At 42.6% G+C, this 27,752-nt stretch overlaps 1 protein-coding gene across 6 annotated transcripts in view; it reads right to left on the reverse strand.

Annotated features, from left to right (window-relative positions):
- Window positions 1-1,187: 1,187 nt before the first annotated feature.
- The window catches only part of LOC139385501 (cell surface glycoprotein MUC18-like), a 45,529-nt gene continuing 18,964 nt past the window's right edge, over window positions 1,188-27,752 (reverse strand). The window contains exons 2-17 of one of the 6 annotated variants that reach the window (XM_071130604.1): window positions 17,345-17,472; window positions 16,792-17,023; window positions 16,572-16,642; window positions 16,235-16,322; window positions 15,550-15,729; window positions 15,071-15,198; window positions 14,625-14,760; window positions 14,143-14,258; window positions 8,586-8,727; window positions 8,374-8,504; window positions 7,885-8,023; window positions 7,617-7,652; window positions 6,296-6,385; window positions 5,135-5,261; window positions 4,635-4,740; window positions 1,188-4,379 (exon numbers count right to left, since the gene is read on the reverse strand). In XM_071130604.1, the coding sequence (XP_070986705.1) occupies window positions 4,350-4,379; window positions 4,635-4,740; window positions 5,135-5,261; window positions 6,296-6,385; window positions 7,617-7,652; window positions 7,885-8,023; window positions 8,374-8,504; window positions 8,586-8,727; window positions 14,143-14,258; window positions 14,625-14,760; window positions 15,071-15,198; window positions 15,550-15,729; window positions 16,235-16,322; window positions 16,572-16,642; window positions 16,792-17,023; window positions 17,345-17,472 (1,880 nt within the window). In that variant the 3' untranslated portion in view covers window positions 1,188-4,349. Of the gene's footprint in view, window positions 4,385-4,634; window positions 4,741-5,134; window positions 5,262-6,295; window positions 6,386-7,616; window positions 7,653-7,884; window positions 8,024-8,373; window positions 8,505-8,585; window positions 8,728-14,142; window positions 14,259-14,624; window positions 14,761-15,070; window positions 15,199-15,549; window positions 15,730-16,234; window positions 16,323-16,571; window positions 16,643-16,791; window positions 17,024-17,344; window positions 17,473-27,752 lie in introns of all 6 variants that reach the window. The other 5 variants (XM_071130606.1, XM_071130605.1, XM_071130607.1 and 2 more) reach the window with 5 other exon arrangements.

Consider the following 27,752-nt stretch of genomic DNA (forward strand, 5'->3'; position numbering starts at 1 on the left):
ATAACGGGGGCCTTTCAGGGTCCATTGTTCTTTGTTATGCATTTTCCATTATAAACATATTTATTAATTTAATTATTTGCTTCTCCTCCAAAAACTTCATAAAACCGTTTTCTGGAATTAGAAGCATTTTTTCATGTATTGAAAAATATATATTTACATTGCTATGCTGCATTTATTTTGTCCGTAATCATTTATCCTGTTGATTTATTTCTGCTATTTATCCATTATCATAGACATCCATTCATTTGATGCAGTCCTGTCTTGTCACTTGAATCACAAAGAAAAGACAAAAGAAAGCCCAACTAGGGTTATGTCCTGATTCTCCACCCTTCTCCCGAGTCCAGAAACATGCAGTCGTGGATTTAACAATGGGTGGAAACTGCCTCAAACGCTTACACTCAATGCATTTTAAATCCATGATGGGTAGTGTGCACATGCACGCTTTTTGGGAGAAGGGTGGAGAATCGGAACCTTGGATTTTAGTTTCTACAGTGAACTTGATTCAATGATCCACATTGGGGTGCGCTTGTCCTCCATTGCATCTCCCAGTGAGAAGCGGATGCTCTGCCAGTCCAACGTCCTGGCCAACTACAACGATCCTCCCTGCAGTGATCACTAGGGAACGATCGAGGTCTGACTTGCTTACTTGTCGTTTGTGCCTTTATCTGAATCTCTTGGTAAGAATGGTTAGCCCCATTTTTAGTGTTCTTAAAAGGCTAAGATCCCTTTATGAACACAGACCCAGTACAACCAACTCCTGTTCCCCCCTCATCTTGGTATCAATTAAAAATGGGATAATTATCTAAATCTATTTTTTTTAGTACTCTTTGGGAAGCAACGTGGGAAACATGGGAGAGGACCAAAACACTGCCTCAGCGACTGTAGTACAGTCTACATTCCTGTCTTCACAAGCCAAAAGCAGTGTTTATATTTGGAGTATATATTATACACTATTCTTTCTATCAATGGATCACTAGTCCTGTCAAAGGAAACGGACCGTGGAAGGTCGTCAAGATCATGTACAATCTTTTCGGGCTTCAAGACACAAGTTTTTCATTGAACAAGTCATTTTTATTTGCCATTTACTTCCATAAAAAATAATTTACAAACAAAAGGAATCCATTCACCTGCCCTGAAGTTAATTTGTCTTTGCAACGCATAGATATTACCAAAAAAAAATAAAAAAATTTAAATAGTCAAAATTAACACAGTTCTTGTCCAAAATATTAACACAAAATCTTTAGGGGGAGATATTGAAGGGTGTAAATAAAAAAGAACCAAACATACATTTTACCTCAAACTATCAAAGATTGATGATTGTCATACTTTTCTCCTAACTGGACTGTAACATATGATTGGGAGAACCATGAGTAAAAAAAAAAATAATAATAATTGTTTTAACTGGTGGCCCTAATGATTGATGCAGACTTAAGTTTGGCGCTCACTTAAGCGTACCAGCTTTTATCCTGTGGTGTAATGAGAGGACATTCTGGGGTTTGTGTTTTAATATGGCCATGAGCGAGCTCTTCGGATCTTACTTTGTGATTAAGAAAGCTCAAACTAAGGAGTGTATTGTTATCAAGTCATTCTCTCCTGTAGACATTGTGGTAGTCTGACCAACAGATAAAATGAAGTCTTGCCATTTTGTTTGCAGACTGAAAACCACTAGGTATGTGTATATACATATAAGCATAACATTTCCGAGGAGTTCTGTGTAAAACACTATCACTTTGAACATTTTAGTCCCTGTTCAGACGACTTTCATATAGGTTATGTTTGCCATAGAGGTGAGTAGAGTACATTTGAATTGTTTTACTTTCAGCATCACGCCATCAAGGGAAATATAGTATTCTTTCTAACATAGATATCTACATATGTCACGATGTTGCGTATCCCTGGAAATAATCCGAATTCATATAAATGTCAGTTTTTAAAAACAGCTTGTCCAAAAAAAAGTGCTGTCTTGGCACAACTTACATACTTACATTTCTTTACTGAATTAAATATGACCACTACGTTTTTATAAACCATATCTATCCTTATCCTGTTGTTACCTCATATCCCAGTGATAATGCCTTGCATTACACCTGGGAAGAAAACACTTAGCTTTGCTCAACTTGGCATGGCCTCAACTTACCCCATGGCCAACATTTTGACTTTACTAGCCCACACAGCTACAAGGATGCACTTTCATGGTATGTTTAGGAATTCATATTGAAGCTTATAGAGACCCCAACCAATGTATAGAACAATCTTAAAATTGTATACTTTGGTTTAGATACAAGCATCACGAAACCTCAAACCTAAATTCATTTGTCTTGGTGAAAATCTGTTTTTTTGGACCTAACTTGTTTACCACTTTTTCCATGTGGTTCCTTCCTTCAGACTTCATGAAATGATGACCTCTTGCTAAATATTTGGTCAAATTATACATTTTGTGAATGGTTTCCTAGAAACAAGGGTGGCTCAACTTACCCCTCTCCCCACATTAAAGAGCCATTTTATCTTCACTTTCATGAGAAACGAAGCTGACATTTCACTCGCAAACACTCCTTCACCCAACTTAAACCAGAGATTCACAGACAAAACATGACGACAAATCATAACAAACAAAACAAAATCAGTGCACTGGACAAATATTCACGAATAACGATAAAACAAGTGTGAAAGAAAGTCAGCTGTACTGCTCGCTGTGATTTGTAGAATAAGAGGCTGAATGTATATAAGGCAGACAGAACTGGAAACATATCAGTGTGATTCTTAACTCTTATTTACAAGGAGTACAAGAACTATGGAAGAAGAAAGAAAAGAGTACAAGAACTATGGAAGAAGAAAGAAAAGAGTACAAGAACTATGGAAGAAGAAAGAAAAGAGTACAAGAACTATGGAAGAAGAAAGAAAAGAGTACAAGAACTATGGAAGAAGAAAGAAAAGAGTACAAGAACTATGGAAGAAGAAAGAAAAGAGTACAAGAACTATGGAAGAAGAAAGAAAAGAGTACAAGAACTATGGAAGAAGGGGAAAAAAAGAGTACAAGAACTATGGAAGAATGAAAAAAAAGTACAAGAACTATGGAAGAATGAAAAAGTAACCAATGACGCTTTGGCTTCATCGGAGCTCTGCTATTGGCTATTGTAGTACAAAATAACCCAATCCGGAACTGATAGGAATGGGGACCCCTTATCCATGCATATTTCACCACCCATGAAGAAATCACTGATTTGACCTGATTGGATAGGCCTTCACCTATCCAAGTCGTGTCAGCTCATTGATTACTCCAAATGAGGGAAAGAAGAAAGGATGCATTCCAACATATTCAAACAGGGCCCATCTCTCATAAGATAACAGAGGATGAGACAAGGCCTTACATGTTCATTCACAAAGCCAAAAACAAATGGAAAACACATCTAAGATTAGTTTCAGTGGTAAGTAAAAGCTACAACAACAACAACAAAAATACAAAGACTAAACTCAAACGGAATCATGACCCATACTGGGGTCCATTTTGAGAACATGGTTGAATGTTGGTTTACATGGGTAGATGAAGCAGGCTGTATACATGTAGACATGGTTGGTAAGACCGTCATTATGCACCCACGGTTTCAGTGTACAGACTTTAGCAAAGTAGGAAGTGAATGCAGCCAATCACACGCAGAACAACAGCAGGTGGACCTCTAGAGTAAAGCTAGCTCTGGTCCAGGGCGTTAGTTCACGTTGCTCCACTATGCTGCAGAAGGAACGCGCACTAACGCCCTGGACCAGAGCTAGCGCGAAGCCTACACAGACGTCCCTCCATCAAAAAGCAACAAACCCAAAACAACTCCTAGCCATGTCTTTTTAAAAGGTTTGTCTCAGGTTATTTTTAAATAAAGAAATTCATACAGAACATATTACACTTCATGAAAAAGCAGTTCCGGGCTGCTCTTCAGTGATTGGTTGCCTGAGTTGGCATTTGGATGAAGGAAAATATATAACAAACAGTCCCTCTTATTTCATGCTCTAACTGGATTTTATGGGTGCAAAGAATAACCACATTCATTAAAATTGCTAGGCTGATCCCAGATCTGTACGTGCTTAGGCCAGCATCTCTGTCATGTTCTTCATTATGCATATGAAAAACAGGATAAAGTATGAAATAGCATGACTTGAGAGAACATAGCCACGTCCTTTGTTAGCCACTGCCATGCTAAAGAACTACGAATCTGGGATCAGGTTAGAGAACTGCAGCACATATCAGATGAGTTCTCCTGGAAGTTGTAGGCTACGAGGCATCAAAGGATCCATCCCACCCTGAGCGAGTGAACTGGCCTGGGAGCAGCTGCAGCAGTCGCCCCCTCACACACCTACGCTTACTTCTGCACGTACATGTACTTATCACCCTTTACTCCAGAGGAGACACACACACACACACACACACACACACACACACACACACACACAGAAGCGAAACCATATGTAAATGTGCTCATAGATTGTATCATAGGACAGCTGGTAAGGAACATTCAACACCAACACAACATTGCATTGTATTAACCACTGAAGATCAGATACTAAAAAATACAATTTTAACTATAATTTTGATGAGTAGTACAATTTACAAGGATGGTAAAACAATAGCCAGTGTCCATAGTTACCTGGTCACTAGGAGGTTTCTTGTCTCCGTTGACACTTAAAAGCACGGCCTCCTCTGTGTTGTCACTCTTCATCTCCACCACTATGCCGCCCTTATTCGGTTTGGTACTAGAAGGACAGCTCGTAATCACCAGCATGACCAATATATTACCTTTTTCACACTACTACGAGCTGGCCTGTTTATGCATCCACCATAGTTGCGATAATAAAAAGGACTAGAAACTATCCCAGCCAGCACAGTACGGTTCGGGTTAGCACGATAGCAACTATAATGACACATCAGGTAAAATCATGGACAAAAAAAACGATGAGCTGTTGTAGAGGTATCGTCTGAGGCATATTCAACAAATGAAGCGCTCTGATATAAAAAACTTTCCCCAAAATGCACAGCTCTTCCAGCAATCCTGGTTGGAGGATTCCTGGAAAACCTGGGAATTTTGAGAATGCTTCTGGAATTTTGCAAACCTTAAATACATTAAAAAAAAATGGAAAACACACTTACAGATCCTGCTTGCCCGAACGCCCACATGGGAGCTTGCCCTTCTTGTACAGGAAGTACAGCACACTGCCAAGGATAGCCAGCAGGAGAATACAGATGATGATGACAGCTATGATCACACCGCTGCCCTCTGGTGGGACAAAGAAGAAGAGGCGGAACCACGGGTCATTTCCTGTCCGGTAATTGCTTCATGATAACATCGTCCTCTTTAAGGAGTTTCTGATGATGATGATGATGGTGTGTGTTTGTGTGTGCGTGTGCGTGGGGGTCGCATCCATCATTCAGAGACAACAGCATGCACAGGTGGTGGTGGTGATGAACAGGTGTACAGTCTCTGAACCAGGTTGTTCATCATGGAAGATGTTCTTCATTGAGGACTAAAGATCAGCCAGAAGGAACACTTTCCAGAGTTGGGCTGCTTGGTTTCTTTTTCAAAGAATACCAACCAGAACGACAGTATGACTACAGCATGACAAAGGGAGAGAGAGAGAGTGAAGGAAGGTAAAGAGGCGGATGGGTGCACTTGGGGATGGACCTCCCCTGGAGGAAGGATGCAGATGTAGATGGATGGATCCATTTCCATCATGGGAGAGAATGGGTGATACCACTCCATTCTCTCAGGAGGGGGATTGTACTCAAAATGCTCAATGTGCAAATTTAACTTTTCAGCCTGGTTTAACTTAGTTTTTTCTGATTACGTTTCCAATGATTCATGAAGCATCATACAGAGAAAATATACAAATGATAACATTGTAACTAACAATGTATGATGATAAAAAATGTTTTAAAAAATCTAGATTTCATAATTTTCCACTTTATCATTTATAAGTATCTCTCCACATAGATAAAGTTGTGTAATACGGTACATTTTCATGCAGTATTACAAAGTCACAAACCGAGAGATCCTATTCAATTATGAATTATTCCATATGTCACAGGTGTTGCCTCCTGAGTAGTGAGTACAAAGCCTGCCCCTGCATAGAGAACGAGGGTCCTGTGTTGAGAAAGCGAGAGCTGTGGTGGGGGGTTGTGGAGGGTGATGGTGGTGGTGGTGGTTGGGGGGGGGTTCAGTCTAGGCAGTGTGAGATGGGTGGAGCGAGGGGTGGGCAGGGCAGCCTTCTAAGCGCGTTAGGTGGGTGGCAGCATCAACAAGAAGTCACAAACCTTTCTTGACTCTCTTCGGAGGAGTTACTGGCGTTACTGTTGTTACTGTCACTGGAGCTACCACTGTTACTGGAACTAATGGAGTTGTTACTGGACAAACCACATGGACACAGTTATCACGATAATACACCAGCTCTATGGCAACACAACACTGTTAACGACTGTGCAACAACCGCCTTGTCTACTTAGCATGGCCCTAATCACTTAGCTCCGTGTTACAAACACAGATAGGCAGGAGACATGAACCAGGAAAGGCTCTGTAGTCTGCACTCCTCCCCCCCAAAAATGTCCTAATCGTTTCCAGGAGCGGCAGCGTTGGCTACTTAATCCAATTTTGTCTGCAAATGAAACAACAAACAGGATTTTCCCTCAGAGGGACGTAGGCAAAGATTTCCTGGCATGACGTGAGCGGTCCGCTTGAGGAAATGGGAGTCAGGAGACTGTTGAGGGCACTTTTACCATCAGCGCACGGCTACAGTTTCAGCCTCGATCCTGATCTGTGTGCAAACAAGACAGCTATAGGCTATATTTATGCAATAGGGCGATACGCAGCCATTTAGTGAACATAGTCCGAAATAGGATGACAGCGTAGTAAGAGTTCTATGGCTGGTTTCCTGGACCCAGATTGAGCCTAATTCTGGACTAAAAAGCATGCTCAATGACAGCCCAGAATCTCCATTGAAATTGATTTTTAGTCCAGTTCAGGACAAGAGGCTTAATCTATCCGTGTCTGGGAAGCCGGGCCGTGAAGATTTAATTTAATCGAACATCTAATTATGACAGTTATCAAAGAACAGATCAGGATATGTTCGCATTATATGACGGAGCAACATATGGAAGATAAACAGCTCTCGCACACCAATGAGTCAACAAAAGGTTTCTCAACCACGACCGTCCTCATCAGTAGAAACCTTAGTGCACCCATAAAGACCATTTATGGGTTTTAATTCAGATTTGGGTCATTTCTAAAAGCACCTGTCGCGTTTTTATTTTTCTTCTCTTTAAAAAATGTTGGGCCTGACTCACATAGAAAGCTAAACTAGACCGTAAACCGTTCGAACACAAGATTGGGGGAAATATGATTGAGCACAAGGGTGCTCGCTTGATTGATAAATGAAGTTGCTTGTTTCAACACCATGGTCATTTTTTTATTGCATTCACAGGTGATCAGATCTCACAATGCTTGGGAAATGTTAAACACCCCGTTGATGTGATACAGTGATCTTCAAGGAATGACCGCAATAAAGACTACGTGGAACTCAACCAATGCCACAGCAGTGATGACAGTGAGTGTTATCTACTAAAAGAGTGGTACACTTACCTGTAGTACTGGGAGCTGACGAGGTCGTTTGGACAACTGAAAACAGGCAAAGGGGAGAGTGACACTGAGTTTGAGGGAAACTAAGAGAAGCTTTACTAAAGATGATTTGAAGCTCAGGTTCAAGTTTTCTCTTATGTTGCCATTAATTAAATCCTTTGGCCGTTAGTATATATTCTGCCTGTTGATTTTCTCTTAACAGTCAGACCGGACATGTTGACATAAAATATACACGATATGACAAATAAGAAAGTGGACAGACAGAACTTACTGGCTTTGAGGTTGAAGGAGGTGGAGACTGTGCCATGGTCGTTGGAGGCGTTGCAGTAGGCTGTGACGTCAGAGGTCACCTTGATGCTCACCACACTGAGAACCTCGTCCTCTGTCTCTCTTTGGGACAACTTCAGGATCTGGCACAAACGGCGAAATAAAGTACAGATAAGACCAGAAACCGAACAGCGGGTGTGTCCCAAATGTCATCCTATGGGCCCCGGGTCAAAAGTAGTGCACTACAATGGGAAAAGACGGACATTTGGGACGAACAATAAACATTATTGACAAATGTAGAGATGTCAGTTAAGAAAGGAATGTTGAACGTGAGTTGCTTTGTCGATTAACATTGTTACAGGAAATGACCCAGGAAGCCAGGATTGGGAACAGATCTGTGCATAAATAGATCAAAAGCTAGTCAAACATTGTCTGTATGAGTTGACCCAGAGAAGCCCTCTTTTCCTGCTGGTCTGTCTGTCTGTCTGTCTACCTGTGATTTGTCAGAGGAGCTCCATGTGATAACAGGGGTTGGGTATCCTCTAGCGTGGCAGCTCAGCTTCTGGGACTTCTCTGGGCTCACCTCCTGGACTGGGTCTGCTGACTTCTTGATCTCTGGGTGTCCTGCATGGGAGAGGAGGAGGGTTAGTTGTGTGTGTGTGTGTATATGTGTGTGTTTGTGTGTGTTTGTGTTTGTGGGCTCACCCTCTACGAAGACACGTAAAGAGCCACTGGTCTCCAGTCCTTCCAGTGAAGACACCTTCACCACACACACGTACGTCCCCGCCATGTCAAACACAGCGTCCTTCAGGGTCAGTGTGTGGCCCTCTGCAACTTTTTTTCCTTTCTAGACACACACACACACACACACACACGTCTAAATAAATCAAATGTCACATGCGCAATGAAATAATTACTTACAAGCCCTTAACCAACAATTCAGCTCAAGAAATAAACTGAAGTAAATAATAATAAAAAGTCACACAATAAAATAACAAAAACAAGGCTCTATACAGGGGTACAGGGGAGTCAATGTGCGGGGGTACGGATTAGTCGAGGTCATTTGTACATGTAGGTAGGGGTAACGTGACAATGCATAGATAATAAACCGCGAGTACCAGCAGTGTAAAAACAAATGGGGTCAATGTACAGTTGAAGTCGGAAGTTTACATAGACCTTAGCCAAAGACATTTAAACTCAGTTTTTCACAATTCCTGACATTTAATCCTAGTAAAAATTCCCTGTCTTAGGTCAATTAGGATCACCACTTTATTTTAAGAAGCTGTTTTGCAAGGAGGAATGGGAAAAAATGTCAGTCTCTCGATGTGCAAAACTGATAGAGACATACCCCAAGCGACTTACAGCTGTAATCGCAGCAAAAGGTGGCGCTACAAAGTATTAACTTAAGGGGGCTGAATAATTTTGCACGCCCAATTTTTCAGTTTTTGATTTGTTAAAAAAGTTTGAAATATCCAATAAATGTCGTTCCACTTCATGATTGTGTCCCACTTGTTGTTGATTCTTCACAAAAAAATACAGTTTTATATCTTTATGTTTGAAGCCTGAAATGTGGCAAAAGGTCGCAAAGTTCAAGGGGGCCGAATACTTTCGCAAGGCACTGTACATACACAGGTACACCTCCAATTGACTAAAATTATATCAATTAGACTATGAGAAGCTTATAAAGCCATGACATAATTTTCTGGAATTTTCCAAGCTGTTTAAAAGCACAGTCAACTTAGTGTATGTAAACTTCTGACCCACTGGAATTGTGATACAGTGAGTGATAAGTGAAATAATCTGTCTGTCTTGTTAATCTTGTTGGAAAAAGTATTTGTGTCATGCACAAAGTAGATGTCCTAACCGACTTGCCAAAACTATAGTTTGTTAATTAACAAGAAATTTGTAGAGTGGTTGAAAAACAAGTTTTAATGACTCCAACATGGGCGGCAGGTAGCCTAGTGGTTAGAGCGTTGGACTAGTAACGAAGGTAAAAAATCTGTCGTTCTGCCCCTGAACAAGGCAGTTAACCCACTGTTCCTAGGCCGTCATTGAAAATAATAATTTGTTCTTAACTGATTTGCCTAGTTAAATAAAGGTAAAAAAAAAAACTTCTGACTTCAACTGTAAATAGTCCGGGTGGCCATCTGATTAAATGTTCAGCAGTCTTATGGCTTGGGGTAGGTACTATTAAGGAGCCTTTTGGTCCTAGACTTGGCACTCTGGTACCACTTGCCCGTGCGGTAGCAGAGAGAACAGTCTATGACTTGGGTGACTGGAGTCTATGACGATTTAATGGGCATTCCTCTGACACCGCCTGTTATATAGGTCCTTCATGGCAGGAAGCTTGGCCCCAGTGATGTACTGGGCCGTACGCACTACTCTCTGTAGCGCCTTACGGTTGGATGCCGAGCAGTTGCCATACCAGGCAGTGATGCAACCAGCTGTAGAACTTTCTGAGGATCTGGGGACCCATGCCAAATATTTTCAGTCTCCTGAGGGGGAATAGGTGTTGTCGTGCCCTCTTCACAGCTGTCTTGGTGTGTTTGGACCATGGTAGCTCGTTGGTGATTTGGACACCAAGGAACTTGAAACTCTCGACTCGCTCCACTACAGCCCCATAGATGATAATGGGGGCCTGTTCGGCCCACCACGATCTGCTCCTTTGTCTTGCACACATTGAGGGAGAGGTTGTTGTCCTGGCACCACACTGCCAGGTCTCTGACCTCCTCTCTATAGGCTGTCTCATCGTTGTCGGTAATCACTACCACTGTTGTGTCATCAGCAAACTTAATGATGGTGTTGGAGTCGTGTTTGGCCACGCAGTCGTGGGTGAACAGGGAGTACAGGAGGGGACTAGGTGGGAAAGGGCAGTGTGGAGTGCGATTGAGATTGCGTCATCTATGGATCTGTTGGGGCGGTATGCAAATTGGAGTGGGTCTACGATATCCGGGATGATGCTGTTTATGTGAGCCATGACCAGCCTTTCAAAGCACTTCATGGCTACTGACGTGAGTGCTACGGGGCGGTAATCATTTAGGCAGGTTACCTTCGCTTCCTTGGGCACAGGGACTATGGTGGTCTGCTTGAAACATGTAGGTATTACAAACTCGGTCAGGGAGAGGTTGAAAATGTCAGTGAAGAAACTTGCCAGTTGGTCCGCATGCTCTGAGTACATGTCCTGGTAATCCGTCTGGCCCCGGGGCTTTGTGACTGTTGACCTGTTTGAAGGTCTTGCACACATCGGCTACCAAGACCATTATCACACAGTCGTCTGGATCAGCTGGTGCTCTCATGCATGCTTCAGTGTTGCTTGCCTCGAAGCGAGCATAAAAGGCATTTAGCTCATCTGGTAGGCTCTGGGCAGCGCGCAGCTGGGTTTGCCTTTGTAGTCCGTAATAATTTTCAAGTCCTGCCACATCTGATGAGTGTCAGAGTCGGTGTAGTAGGATTCAATCTTAATCCTGTATTGACTCTTTGCCTGTTTGATGGTTCGTAGCGGGATTTCTTATAAGCGTCCGGATTAGTGTCCCACTCCTTGAAAGCGGCAGCTCTAGCCTTTAGCTCGATGCGGATGTTGCCTGTAATCCATGGCTCCTGGTTGGGATATGTAGGTACGGTCACGGTTGGGCGACGTCGTAAATGCACTTATTGATGAAGTCGATGACTGTGGTGGTATACTCCTCAATGCCACAGGATGAATCACGGAACATATTCCAGTCTGTGCTAGCAAAACTGTCCTGTAGTGTAGCATCTGCGTCATCTGACCACTTCCGTATTGAGAAAGTCACTGGTACTTCCTGCTTTAGTTTTTGCTTGTAAGCAGGAATCAATCAGGAGGATATAATTGTGGTCAGATTTGCCAAATGGATGGTAAGGGAGAGCTTTGTATGTGTCTCTGTGTGTGGAGTAAAGGTGGTCTGGAGTTGTTTTCCCTCTGGTTGCACATGTGACATGCTGGTAGAAATGAGGTAAAACGGATTTAAGTTTGCCTGCATTAAAGTCCCCAGCCACTAGGAGTGCTGCTTCTAGAAGAGTATTTTCTTGTTTGCTTATGGCCTTATACAGCTGGTTGAGTGCGGTCATAGTGCCAGTATCGGTTTGTGGTGATAAATAGACGATTACAAATAATATAGATGAGAACTCTCTTGGTAGATAGTGTGGTCTACAGCTTATCATAAGGTACTCTACCTCAGGCGAGCAATACCTCGAGACACACACCCCAGCCCCTCTTCTTCAGTTTTTAATGTTCCATTGGTAGGACAGTCTTGATCTTACATCATCCATTTTGTTTTCCAATGATTGGCCAATAGAACGCATGGTAGTGGAGATTTACTTACTTAAATTCTCAGAAGGCAGCCCGATCTCCTCCCCCTTTTTCTCTGACTTTTCTTCACGCAAATTATAGGAAATTGGGCCCGTTCCCAAGAAAGATGTATATCCTTCGCATCGGACTCGTTAAATAAAGAATCGCTTTTCTGATGTCCAGAAGTTATTTTTGGTCATTAGATATGGTAGCAGCAACATGTGTATGTACAAAATAAGTATAAAAAATAAGTTAAAAAAAAACAAGTTACAAACAACGCGAAAAAACAAACAAAATAACACAGTTGGTTAGGAGCCCGTAAAAAGGCAGCAATCCCCTCCGGTGCCAATCAAGCACAGCTACACCTCTTTTAGGAGAGTCGAAAGACACAGGGAGATTCGAAAGACACAGGCAGATTCGAAAGACACAGGAAGATTCGGAAGACACAGAGAGATCCGAAAGACGCAGAGAGATCCGAAAGACGCAGAGAGACCCGAAAGACACAGAGAGATCCGAAAGACACAGAGAGATCCGAAAGACACAGAGAGATCCGAAAGACACAGAGAGATCCGAAAGACACAGGGAGATCCGAAAGACACAGAGAGATCCGAAAGACACAGAGAGATCCGAAAGACACAGAGAGATCCGAAAGACACAGAGAGATCCGAAAGACACAGGGAGATTCGAAAGATACTTGAGACAGATATCAGGGGGTTGTGGGAGCTGTTTAGTTAGACATTGTCTTCTGCTGACAAAAACATGGCTTTCCTTTCTCTGCCATATCGTGGATTGAGAGTTACCTATTTAACAGAACACAGCAGGAGTTATTTAATGGAAGCCTCTCTAACATAAACCAGGTAGAGTTTGGTTTATGTTAGTGAGTAAACCTGTCTTTTGACCTTCCACCAGTATTGAGTAAAGCCTGTGTGTCTACGTCTGTTGATGACTCACATCACCTACCACAGCAAGTGAAATCACTGCAACACTGAACAACAACAACAATTAGCTAGTCCTAAATATATCAAAAACTAAAAGCTTTGTATTTGTGACCAAACATTAGCTAAACCCTAAACCTAATATTGTAATGAATAATGTGGCAATTGAGCAAGTTGAGGAACTGCTTGGTGTAACCCTAGATTGTAAACTGACATGGTCACAACATATTGATGCAACGGTAGCGAAGATGGGGAGAGGTCTGTCCGTGATAAAGCACAGCTCTGATTTCTTGACATCACAATCAACCAAACAAGTCCGACAGGCCTTAGTTTTATCACAGATGAACTACTGCACAGCTATATAGTCAATGCCACAAAGAACATAGGCAAATTGACTGCATCACTACTTTGTCTTTGTGAGAGGTATTGCCATGTTGAAAGTAGCTAATACACAGCTCTGACACCCATACATACCCCACAAGACATGCCACCAGAGGTCTCTTCACAGTCCCAAAGTCCAGAACAGACTATGGGAAACGCACAGTACTACATACAGCCATGACTACATGGAACTCTCTTCCACATCAAGTAACTCAAGCAAGCAGTAAAATCATTAAAAAAATATATATAAAACAACACCTCATAGCACAACATGGAATGCGAAGAGAGACACACACAAACACACACACACGCATACACACACTCTAAAACACACTCTACACACACACATGTTAATGTTGAGGTATTGTGTATTTTATTTTGTACATTTGTATTAAGAGAGTAATAATGTAACAATATATTGTATAATGTACTGTTTTATTTAAGATGTAGGCTGTTGTTGTGTTTTGTTGTAAGGTAATTGATTTAACCCCGTTTTGACCCTAGGAAGAGTACGGGGATCCTAATAAATACTAAATATCAGCATAGATAGATCGCCTCTAAAAATGAAATATACGGTAACACAGTCTAATATAACTGTGTAGGAGTATAGCGTTTGACTCAGTGGGCTACTGTCATTTACCTTGAACCATACAGTGTGTGTGGGCAGGGAGGACAGAGCGTTGCATGTGGCCATCAGCTCCTCTCCCTGGGCCATGACATGGGTGTCTTTGGGAATCAATACAGCCGGGTCCAGATCTATGGACACACAACATCCAATGTGAAGAACACTGCTACACTACTCTATATACAGTAGGCCAATGTTGGTAACCAGATCGAAGGGGCAATGGTATACATTGTTCACATCCAGTTTCACATTCCCGACCCACAGTTTGAGAACCAGTGCACTACATTCCACTACATTTCACTACTACTGCAATAATTAGGCCAGGAGTTTTTCCCAGAGCCAGGGAATAATTCCTGGTGCTACTAATAAGATCACAAAGAGGGCCCTAAAGTTTTTTCCCGGTCATGTCACAACTCCTGGTGCTACTAACAATGACTAACGTCCCAGAAATGTCCGGGAAGTACAGGACAGTTGTACCAGAGCAATGTCTCACTCACAGTCGACGAAGAGCTCTGTTTGCCCGAGGGTTTCTTCATACGTGTCCAGGTCCAGTGCTGTACACATGATGTTGCCGTTGCTTTGCCTTGTCACGTTTTTCAGGACCAATACGTTCAGATCAGATTCCAGCTCCTCCTACAGAGAGACAGTGGCATTTATAACATACATCAACAGTGTTGTGTATGAACAAAGACGCGCACGCATAGACGCACGCACGCACACACACACACACACACACACACACACACACACACACACACACACACACACACACACACACACACACACACACACACACACAATCCACATCCAGAGGTATAGGCCCATCCAATCATTTACAGTAAACACATGCATAAATGTACATAGTTCTGTTTATAGTTGGAGACAGAAAGCATTTTATTTAACATTTGTACATGGGACTAGGAGATAGGCAAGGGTTTCTTACCATATTGTGCATGAATGTAAAGGGTGGTTGAGGATTCCCGTCGGCACGGCAATGAACCTCAACTGTGTCTCCTTCTTTGACACTACCCTTTGGTGACTCCACCCACACATCAAGGGAAGTGGTTGGATCTGAAGAGATTTTTTATATCCATTCGAGTTAACCTTTATTTATCCAGGCAAGTCAACAAGATTCTAATTCTCGTTGACAAATATCACCTGGAAAGTGGCAAGTATGGCCATATAAAGTACAGGACAAGAGAAACTTGACAGAAACACGTGGTGACAGCACAAAGAGTCAGAAAATAAAAACCGTTTGCACGGGGGCATAGTTACTCGTATTTAAGATTCATGCTTCTCGTTGAGACTGAACAAGATTTGAGATGGCACTGTGCTTGTGTACATCTGTGACTGTGCATGTGTAGTTTTCTACTGTCTCCATATGAGGGGGGACACATTAAGAGGGCGGCACAGTAGACTCACAGTAGACAGTGATGTTGATCTTGTTGGTTTCAGTCATCTTGGTTCCACCGGGGACAAGGTAGCTGACTTCGCAGTAGAAGAACGAATCCTTGTCTTTCTTGACCACATTCAGGTGAAGGTCACTCTGGACAGTGTACAGATCACTGGACTCCTTAGTGACCAGGGTCACCACACTGACCTCTGTGAGACATGTAGAACATATGGAAAACAGAGAACTTGAGTTACTGTAGAAGTGTAGCTGCTTACACATGTTGATGCCTCCCCAATGGCCAGGTTGGGGGAGAGAATACATGGGGTGGTTTACTATCACATACTTTTGTCTTCTATTTTTAATATTTTCCACAGCCACATCTCATATTCAGGCACATGAAACAGACATCTATTTCTCCAACAGGCTGTCATACTAATCCATAGATCATTGTTCTTCAATTTCACTGTCAAATTCCTGACTGACATCAATCTGCCTTTCACCTTTGATTACCCCAAAGTTATTCCTTGTGAGATCCCGAGGCATGTTTACAACATTCTAAATGTGTTTATTATTGTCACGTTGCACACACACAAAAAGCAGGAAGAGCATGAAGCAGATGTGGAATTGATAGCTGTTATTATCAACTCTGTTTCACATAGCGTAGATACTAATGTGTCTAATGGACACTGTGGTCCAAGCCTTAGTAGTACTCACCGCCTGGCGTGTTCTGTAGTAAGCTCTGGTCCCGGTACCAAGTGATGTTGGGCCTGGGGTAGCCATTCTTAGCCTCACAGCTCCCTATCTGTGGAGAAAAAGGACGTTACACGGACAGTGTAAACCCTTTTCTCCTGAAAACCATGTACTCGATTTCGGGGATAAAAAGCTCAATGTTTTTGTTGTTTTTTTACAATAAAACTGACACTTTCATTTCGCAAAATGTCAGTGTTACAAGCCCTCAAAAGTTACAAGCCCTTACCTTATCTCCATACTATAACCTGAGGTCCTAACTGTCCATCGCTAACAATGTGGTTTTTCGTTTGTTCGTCTTTACCTTAGATGGGTTCTCATTGCTGACAGAGATCCCAGATTCCTCCCCCGTGATGATTGGACGATCAGGTGACGCTAGAGAGGAACAATGGATGACATCAAATAGAGAGCAATAGCTAGAATACGGAAGCTTTATAAGCATGCCACATGCTTTTTAGTCCAGGACTAGGCTAAATTTGGGTCCAGGTAAACTGGCCCTAGGAATGGGTGCATCACGCTCTTACCGAACACCTTGAGCACAGTGCGTCCCTCATCGCTACCGGCTGACATCCCGTTGACGTGGCAGATGAACTCTAGCTCATCCTCCAGCTTCACGTCCCTGATGGTCAGCACCACCTCGCTGCTATTCCCCATCCCCTTCACACTGATCTTGTCTGTGAACTGCCCACCCCGGTCGACTACCTGCATGGTGCCATTTCCGTAGTAGATCCTCAAGCGGACATTGGTCTTCGTGATCTACGATCCAAGTCGAAGATCATCGTCAAAGTCAATTGGAAAACAGGGCAGAGACAGAGGGACGAATCCTTGAGATCCATGGGTGTAAAGTAAATATTTGTGCCCATGTAAATCTCCCATTTACATCGATGTTAGCTGATGCATAAATGTACAGATGTAGGTTAGGAATCAGCCCATAGAGCTAAGAGAGCATGTGTTCATTTTTGAAACAGGGATCTGAGATGGAAGGGATGTGTGCTAAAGCACTAACAGATTTTGCAACCAGGCTAATGTGCGTGTGTGTGTGTCCATGTTCATGCATTTGTGTGTGGGGCTACTCACCATGTACCACTGGATAATGACGTTGTCGGGGCTGTCTGAGACCGTGAACATGCATGTGATCTGGGCCGTGTCCCCCAGAAACACCTCCACTCTGTCCTCCATGTTCACCTGCACCTTGGCCCAGGCTGCTGTAGAGACACAGAGAAACAAGCCACATGTTTGAGATAATTTACAGCTGGCAGAGTGGGCAGAATCAGTCATGTTTAAAGACCCTTTTCACAATGATGTGAAAGTTTGTAGTTTTGATCATACTTAGTAATAATTTCTGTACCAACATTAAAGATGGCCTCCACAGTAGGGGGAAACAGCACCGATGGCCGCCACACCACCATCTTCTATCAATGAAAAAACTGTGTTTGTTGCTTGCAGTAACTTCTTTGTTGTTGTAATATCACAAACGGACATTGCTGTTTCACCATTAACACACACACACACACACACACACACACACACACACACACACACACACACACACACACACACACACACACACACACACACACACAGGCCTGGCCTGATATGGTCGGAGCTGAAAAAAAGCAACAAAAAGCTCATAATGGTCAAAGAAAAAAGAAGCAATGACAGGAATTCTGGGAGCCCACCCATGTCCATGGTAATGTTCTGCATTCCAGTGTGTCACCGTTTAGGAGGGAAGAAAGACTCAATTTACAGACAGCATAGTGAGCCAGTGTTCGGCTCTCTCACAGAGGAATGAGTGGTTCTTCCCTCCAAGCGTGTCTAGGACGACACACAGACCAGAAGGGCCATTATGCACTTTACACACAATATGAAAGCGGGCTCCTTCCTATAGCCTCTAGGTTGGCAATGACCCCTTGCTGTGCCTATAGACTTTTCTGCCCAGATCCAGCGTTAATTAGCTACTTTCAGAAGCCTGAGTTAAGAGTTAAGGAAGAAATGTGGCAACTCAATCGTGTGTGTGTGTGTGTGTGTGTGTGTGTGTGTGTGTGTGTGTGTGTGTGTGTGTGTGTGTGTGTGTGTGTGTGTGTGTGTGTGTGTGTGTGTGTGTGTGTGTGTGTGTATGGGGGGGGGGGGGGGGGGTGAGTGGACAGTGTGTCTTTGTGTGTCTTATTGGATGCATCTTCCTTTTCCCTTCAACAGGTGAGACAGTTCACATGGAGGGCACATTAATACTCACTGAGCACGTTTGACCTCAACAACACAGTGACAGGCAGGTTATTATCTCTCCGCCCTGTCCTGCACCAACAGTAAATCACACACACACCAGAGGCTAATGGAGGAAGAAGGATGTTGTCTTATTACAGTGATTCAATTAGGTATTCCCACAAAAACATTTCCTGTGCATTAGCAACGTAACAACAGGCCAGTGCTGACTCACTCTGAACAGGCCTGTGTGTGTCCAGTTCTTGACTTGGACTGAAATAGGTGGTGGTACTCATGTTATATTAAGGTGCAGGAACTCCACAATACGTTTGAGCTAATATTCTGTAAGACGAACAGGAGATCAAGCAGTAGAACATTTTAGGTGCTTGTACTCAGCTCCGGTGAGCTCCTGCCCAAGTCAAGGACTGTGTGTGTGTCCATGTGCATGCATTTGTGTGTGTAAACAAAGGGACGGGGGGGAGGGGTTACACATTGCTCACCTTACTTACGAGATCTACAGTACCATTTAAAAGTTTGGACACTCCTACTCATTCCAGGGTTTTCCTTTATTTTGTACTATTTTCTACATTGTAGAATAATAGTGAAGACATTACAACTATGAAATAACACATGGAATCATGTAGTAACCCCCCAAAAAGTGTTAATCAAATCCAAATATATTTGATATTTTAGATTCTTCAAAGTAGCCACCCTTTGCCTTGACAGATTTGCACACTCTTGGCATTTTCTCAACCAGCTTCATCAGGTAGTCAGCTGGAATGCATTTCAATTAACAGGTGTGCCTTGATAAAAGTTCCTTTGTGGAATTCCTTTCCTTCTTAATGCGTTTGAGCCAATCAGTTGTGTTGTGACAAGGTCGATGTGGTATACAGAATATAGCCCTATTTGGTAAAAAACAAAGTCCATATCACAGCTGTCAAGAACAGCTCAAAAAAAGCAAAGAGAAATGACAGTCCATCATTACTTTAAGACATGAATGTCAGTCAATGCAGAAAATGTCAAGAACTTCTAAAGTTTATTCAAGTGCAGTCGCAAAAACCATCAAGCGCTATGATGAAACTGGCTCTCATGAGGAACGCCACAGGAAAGGAAGACCCAGAGTTACCTCTGCTACAGGGGATAAGTTCATTAGAGTTACCAGCCTCAGAAATTGCAGCCCAAATAAATGCTTCACAGAGTTCAAGTAACAGACACATCTCAACATCAACTGTTCAGAGGAGACTGTGTTAATCAAGCCTTCATGGTCGAATTGCTGCAAAGAAACCACTACTAAATGACACAAGAGAAACTTGCTCCGGTGGAAATATGTACTTTGGTCTGATGAGTCCAAATGTGAGATTTTTGATCTCCGTAAGTGTGGTTCCCACCCTGAAGCATGGAGGAGGTGTGATGGCGTGGAGGTGATTTGCTGGTGACACTGTCAGTGATTTATTTATAATTCAGGCACACTTAACCAGCATGGCTACCATAGCATTCTACAGCGATACGCCATGATAGTCCCATCGCTTATTGGGACTATCATGTTTTTCAACAGGACAATGACCCAACACACCTCCAGTGTAAGGGCTATTTGACTAAGAAGGAGAATTATGGAGTGCTGTATCAGATGACCTGGCCTCCACAATCACCCGACCTCAACCCAATTGAGATGGTTTGGGATAAGTTGGACCACAGAGTGAAGGAAAAGCAGCCAACAAGTGCTCAGCATATGTGGGAACTCCTTCAAGGCTGTTGGAAAAGCATTCCAGGTGAAGCTGGTTGAAAGAATGCCAAGAGTGTGCAAAGCTGTCATCAAGGCAAAGGGTGGCTACTTTGAAGAATCTCAAAGTATATATTTAGATTTGTTTAACATTTTTTTGGTTACTACATATGTTTTATTTCATAGTTTTGCTGTCTTCCCTATTATTCTACAATGTAGAAAATAGTTCAAATAAAGAAAAACCCTTGAATGAGTAGGTGTTGCCAAACTTTTGACTGGTACTATATTAAGAGTTATTGATGGCCGGGAGGCCAGAATGTGAGAGGAGCTGTGCCCCTTGTCCACACTGTGCACATGTGAGGTGAGTACCTTCATGTGAGTACCTTCATGTGCAGAAGAGATACGTTCAAACATTATGTAGCCCTTATTAAGGCTTTATGAATGCAGCCTACTGTAAGGTGTTACCAAGACCTTTCTCCCATGGTATTTAGGCATCACCTTACCTAACATTGAAGATAATTATCACATGGTATAGCATTATCTCGCAAATAAACAAAATGCTTGATACCAGCGGTTGAAAACATCCTTTCATCATTATGACATGAAACGCTTTGCAGGTTTTAAATGTGATTACCTAGTAGACTAGACTGGACACATTAAGAATGTCTTAAAAAAAGGTTTAATGAAAAAAAGTGGCTTCAAACACAGCATTGTTCACGGCAGTCAGAGTTTAGCTGGAGGCAGTTGTCTGCATACCTAAGGATCAACCACCTTGAACATCATAATTGAGTCTAATTACAACAAATGAGTCTGAGACAAGTCTGGAGCGGGCTGACAACTCTGATTATTTCTAGGTGTTGACATGCTCTCTCAGAAGATGAGAGATTAAAAGGAGTGTCATTACAATGCACTAGCAAGGAAGTCACTGTTGATAGTTCAAGTGAGGAACCGGAAGTGTTCCAGCTGTCCATGCTCAATCATGTGAGATCAGTGGGCTTGTCATCAAAGCGTGGCATAATTACACCAGATAACAGAAACAAGCATTTTCAGGTTAACTATTTATTATTGTTACTGCTTTCAAAGACATGTAAAGCGGAGCCCTCTTTTTCAGGCCATATTATATCAAATATTTTGCATATCTGCACACCAGACCTTGATGTATTTGTAGACGTAACTCCTGCCTGCAAACACCTAGTGCTGAGCGATTATCTGAAATGTAGGTTATTTCTCGGTTTTTAAACGACTAATTGATGACAGAGGTTCAATTATTTGAATTCCATTTGGTTCGGGGTTTTTCTGTGACCGCAATGCGGACATCGTACAGCTCCTCTCGAGATAAACACTCACGTGTTTGACAACAGCTGGTAATTGACGCGCTGTACTTAAATGACCTATGGCGGGAGTCAACGCAATCACGCACTAGATCATGCATTTGGAGTAATGTTTTCGAGATTTCACACACTATAACGCATTCTTTTTTTCCTTCCCCTGCAGTGCAAAAAAACAAAACAGAATCCCAAGACAGGTAGATGAGACATGGCACTGGCTTTTCAAAGCCTGGAATCTGTTTTGACTCCAAGGGATGGATGGAGGGACACGCCCTACCCGCCTCCCTCTCTCTGTCCATCTGTCTGTCTGTCTAGCTAGCCTGGCTTTAGGGGAGAAGGTGTGGGGCACTCACACCACCTCTTATCTCGTCATATACTGTATCTCCCCATCTAATCCACTTCAAGGTCTCACCTTTCAACTAGCATAACCACTGGACCTTGACAGGATATATGGGTTTCAACCACACTAGCCAAAGACCTGCATTGTTAAATTACATACCATCAGAGTCTCCGCAGTCATTTTAGGGATTCAATTCATGTTGCCACTGAGGTTTTCAATGATGATTTTCAATTATGGATGATGTCCTTGTCATTTCCTAACTGAGAGACCTGTCATCTGACAATACTGCTCATCCCTATCATCTGGCTTGGGGGGCTATGGAGTGGTACAAATCCCTGTGAGGGGGGAGGGTGTGGCGGTGGATTCAGATCTGTGTTGAGACTCCCCCAACAACCAACCTCCACCGCTAAATAAAGCTTCACCTTACCCATCAAACGTGAAACATTCAACTTAAGCAAGTTTATGCTCTGGGGGCCCGTGAACTTGACCTGAAGACATGATTCCACCAGTAAACAGACTACACACGTTAAAGGCAACCTGCCAGATTTACAGCATTTGAGATCGACACACACAAACTAACAATTTTTTCAGAATGGCACAAATTCCCCGATATCAGGGTACCACATTATAGTGCATATATACACGGTAAGGAATCTTTCTGCCTATTAACTTAAGGGGGCTGAATAATTGTGCACGCCCAATTTTTCAGTTTTTGATTTGTTAAAAAAGTTTGGAATATCCAATAAATGTCGTTCCACTTCATGATTGTGTCCCACTTGTTGTTGATTCTTCACAAAAAAATACAGTTTTATATCTTTATGTTTGAAGCCTGAAATGTGGCAAAAGGTCGCAAAGTTCAAGGGGGCCGAATACTTTCGCAAGGCACTGTATAAACTGCATAACTCCACAAAGAATGTTTGTATATAATGCCTACAATGTATTTCATCTACTCTGATTGATCTTCCAGTCAGGTGAGTGTGTCTCTGTGTAGCTGTAAAGTCTGGCACGCTAGATGAATCTATTCTAAACAAGACCAGGGCTACATCTAAATCTTCTTTATAATATTTATTTCTCCCCACTAAAAATAAATCCATTCTTTATTTATAGTGGACTTTACCCTGGTCTTCGGTAAACTGAAATTTCACAAATCTAAAATGATTCGTTAGGATGAACGGTACAGTTTAGGAACCAGGAGGACAGAAAGCAGCTATTCCATGCTTTCTCCTCATTTTCCCCATAGATGTTCATTATAGAATTTGATCACTGCACGATACAGTGCATTTGGAAAGTTTTCCGAAACCTTCACTTTGTCCACATTTTGTTACTTCACAGCCTTAAACAGAAACAGGATGCGCCTAAGCTCAATTTCGAGTCTCATAGCAAAGGGCCTGATTACTTAAGTAAGGTATTTTTTAAGATCGTTTTTTTAAATACATTTCAAACATTTCTAAAAAACTGATTTTGCTTTGTCATTATGGGGTATTGTGTGTAGATTGTTGAGGATTTTTATTCATTTGATCTATTTTAGAATAAGGCTGTAACATAACAAAATGTGGAAAAGGGAAGGGGTCTGAATACTTTCCGAGTGCACTGTATATGTTTCCATACATACTCTTATACACCACTCATTGTTCATAATGACAGTTCACCTCTAAGAATAACAATACCATGTCATGTGTGTTTGCTTACACGATACGGTAGACGCTTTGGGGGTCAACGCATTGTACAGTGTCATAAATAGACCCCCTACTTTAGTGCCGTGTCAGTGTTCGTGAGAACCTAGGAACAACATGGCTGGGTTTGTCTGGCCTGTCTGGCTCTAGACCAGGAGAGAGTTGGCACTGGACTTGGCATTGACAGTTGGCACAGAGTGGTGCTGTAGCCTAGATTCTTACATTCTGGTGTCATCCTTTGACAGGAGAAATATACTGGATGGCAAGCGGTGGAGTAACCTCCTGAGAGGGCAACAAAGTTCAAGACCGTGTCAACCCAACACAGAACTGCCTTCTTGTACCACTAGTTTCCCCTGTTGCCTAGAGGTCTTAAAATCCTTAAGAGAGTAGGTCTCTCTCTGAGGCATTCCCAAAGATGCAAATAGGAGGACCTTGTCAAGAGCTTGTCAATCAAATTAGTTCTGCTGCTGTACCCTCTGTCTGTTCTAACAGGCACCAAAGAAAGAGCTCCCCTTTAATCATCAGATCCATCAAATGCCCTTTTATCTGTCAAAAACACTGATCCTCACAGGTTACGCTGCGCCAGGAGTACAATTCACAGTCAGTCAAGCATGTCTGCACACACAGAACATGTTAAAGGTCACATCTCAAATATGCTTTGGGACTAGACCTTCAAAAGAGAATGGAAAAGTGATCACAGGCGTGCATACTTCAGAGCGAACGAGAAGAGGCCCACTGTGAAGCATCAGACACTAGGACTCTGGCCGTCCCCTAATTATTGCCTGGCTCATTAACTTTAAACATCCTCTTTTGGGATTCTGTTTTATTAGGAGCAGAGTGAAGTCGCCCCTCTAGACACCAGTCTTGAGTCAATTTGGGATTTTCCCCCACTAATTGGTAAGATTAGGTAGGATTGGGGGAGGGGTAGCTGATCCTTGATATGTACCTAGCGGAAACTTCACCCCCAGAGCTTTTAATTAGGGTTGGAGGTTCCTACAACTTCCTGCTAGGTTTTGAATAGCAACAGCAGGATGACAGCAGTTATTACCTGACAAACATGTTTCACCTCTAGCTATAACCCGGGCTTTCACAAACTTCCCCCCGGGGGCACGTTTTTGTTTTTTTGCCCTAGCACTACACAGCTGATTCAAATAACTAACTCATCATCAAGCTTTGATTATTTGAATCAGTTGTGGACTGCTAAGGGTAAACATGCACCCGGGGGGCAGGACCGAGTTTGGAAAACCCTGCTATAGAGAACTTAAAAACACATACACACTGTATATCATTGGCACTGTGGCGAAGAACAACAACCCAGATTTCACTGGTGGGACGACTGCATGGGCTCCCTTTGATACATATGCAGTATCGTATAACATGCTACTTTTATTGTAAAAAATCAAAAATAACATAAATCAGCATCAGTGCACGAAATACACGTTCACATTACGTTACTGTAGATTGTGACATATCAAAACTGAACTACCACGTGAACAATTGTTGTAATGGCAGTAGTTCTGTAAATATCTGTCCTTTGCATTAAATTCCGAACAAGTTAGAACAAAAGTGTTACATGATGTGTTCAACAATTGTAACGGTTTTCGTCCTCTACTACCCCATGTCCAGGAGTCCAGAACCCTCTGCTCCTGGTTACCGCGCTGCTTGGTCAAGTTGTGGTGGGTGATTCTGTAACGGTTTTCGTCCTCCTCTTCTGAGGAGGAGTAGGAAGGATCGGACCAATACGCAGCGTGGTAAGTGTTCGTCATATTCTTAAACAAAACTGAACACTACACAAACTGAAAAAGAAACAGCTCCGTGTGGAAAACACAGACATAGAAAACAATCACCCACCGCCAAAATGGAGAAAACAGGCTACCTAAGTATGATTCTCAATCAGAGACAACGATCGACAGCTGCCTCGGTACTGTCGATGAGAACTAAGGTCAGAACGTGACAACAATAGAGTAGCCCCTGTCTGAAAGTGAATGGCGAGCAGGCAAAAGCCCTTGGCCTTGGGCATAATGGACTCAATATAAAGGACCATGAATAAGACATGTTTTCTCACCAAACTTGGTATTCGATACACAGTGGCTACAGAAAAAACACCAGCAGAAACTTTAAAAAATGAAAATATAACAGAGAGACACAGAGATCAAAGAACTGTTTTTCTATGCCATCACAGTAACATTGGGTATATTCTGAAATCTCTTGAGACCTAATAACAATGTGTACTGGTCCCAATTCCAGCCATCATTTAATGACACTGTGCTAGCTACAGTAGTGGCGTAACCTTGGGATAACGCTAGTGTTATGGCTGAGCTTCAACTCACCACACCTGCTATATGGTTCCAACTTCACTGTGCTGAGTTAGCTGCTAGCGAGTTACCATTAGAAAGGCTAACTCCAACTTCACTGTGCTGAGTTAGCTGCTAGCCAGTTAGCATTAGAAAGGCTAACTCCAACTTCACTGTGCTGAGTTAGCTGCTAGCGAGTTAGCATTAGAAAGGCTAACTCCAACTTCACTGTGTTGAGTTAGCTGCTAGCGAGTTAGCATTAGAAAGGCTAACTCCAACTTCACTGTGCTGAGTTAGCTGCTAGCCAGTTAGCATTAGAAAGGCTAACTCCAACATCTTGCGCTGCAAGAAGCTGTGACTAAGCTGATACTTTACAAGCTGAGAGATAGTACTGACATGGGCAGCTACAATAGGCACATTTCCGTGCCAAAATTCAAGACAACATCCAGATGGACCAATAGAAGAGGAGTGTTATAAGTTTTAAAAAAACATCCACCCCTTTGGTGATTTTAGGAACAGGTGTGCTGCTTGGTCACCATGACTCAAATGCTTTCCCCTGGGCCGTCATCTAATGCCTACTCTGGGGGCCAGTCAACATACCGTTACAGTCCAATGATGTATAAGAGAGAGGAACAGAAAGTAAACATAAGATGGAGAAATGGGACCACACACAAACAACAGAAAAGAATGTCATCCAATTTTTTCTCAGTGAATCCGATCCCTTCTTACTCATTCAGCAGCACACCTGTTCCTAAAATCACCTCAGGGGCGGATTTAAAAAAAACGTAACACTCCTCTTCTATTGGTCCATCTGGATGTTGTCTTGAATTACATGTTCTATAGGGAGGAAAAGTTGTGAAACAGGGAGGTACTACCTGAACCTGTCCAATGAGGTTACAGGTTTTTTGTTTTCTGTTGCACTGTTTTTCTACGATGTACCCTAATGAACACGACCCAGTCTAGAACATTCTCTGGCTCCCACTGTGAAGAGACTGAAGACATACTACTGCAGATTCAGCAGGTTCACTGGCTCATCGCTCTTGAAATATTTGTTATTTGTTTGGCATTGTCTCAAAAGATGAACACCAAAGAGAGTTCACTGTCTTCTCCTGCTTTGATAACATGGCAACATATTGCTCTCTTCCACGCACACTCTCCAACACTCACTGTTTGGATAACCTCTGCATAAAAGTATGTGTTGTCCATGACTTCTGACATTATGTGGGATGCGGTCAGCTTCCCATGTCCAGCTCTGACTCCCACCCCCAAAAAATACAAGTGAAATCATAACAAAATGGACAGCTGCATTTTAACTGCAAACTCACAGGGTTCCCGCCTTTTGCCTTATCCCATGGTGGTACAAATTTCCCCTTCCATCCTCTTTCCCACATTTCAGAGAAAAAGTGGCCTCCAAAAGGATTTGTGTACTCAGGAAAAGGCAAAAATAACACTGAAGCACAAAAGTATGGGAAAGGCCATTAGGGACAATTATATTCGTGCCGCATTGACTGTGACGACAGAGCAAACCCCATGACATGCCTTCAGAAATATGAGATGTATGCTGGAACTCTCTCTCTCTCTCTCGCATTGTCTCTCTCCCATTGGCAATTCTAAAGATAGCCACCTTTAGAAGTATTCGAGAGCGGCTCTCTCCTTTTTTGGTGTACCCTAAAAGTGGCGTGAATCAATGCCAGGTAGTACACAGTACTATACAAGGGGTTGAGTGTGCCTGAGAAGCAGCCGTTCACCCATTGGGACAGAGAAATCTTTTAAAGCAGGTTTTCCCAACAGATTGTGTGGTTTTATCCCCCCCCCCCCCCCAACTTTATTAATATTTTTCATTGTTGGTCATAAAAGATTGTAAAAACACAGGGAAATCAGCTCCAAGTGATTTCCATTTTGGAAAACTGTTCCAAAATATTCCCACACTT

Source organism: Oncorhynchus clarkii, chromosome 27, assembly GCF_045791955.1.
Source record: "Oncorhynchus clarkii lewisi isolate Uvic-CL-2024 chromosome 27, UVic_Ocla_1.0, whole genome shotgun sequence".
Lineage (NCBI taxonomy): Eukaryota > Metazoa > Chordata > Actinopteri > Salmoniformes > Salmonidae > Oncorhynchus > Oncorhynchus clarkii.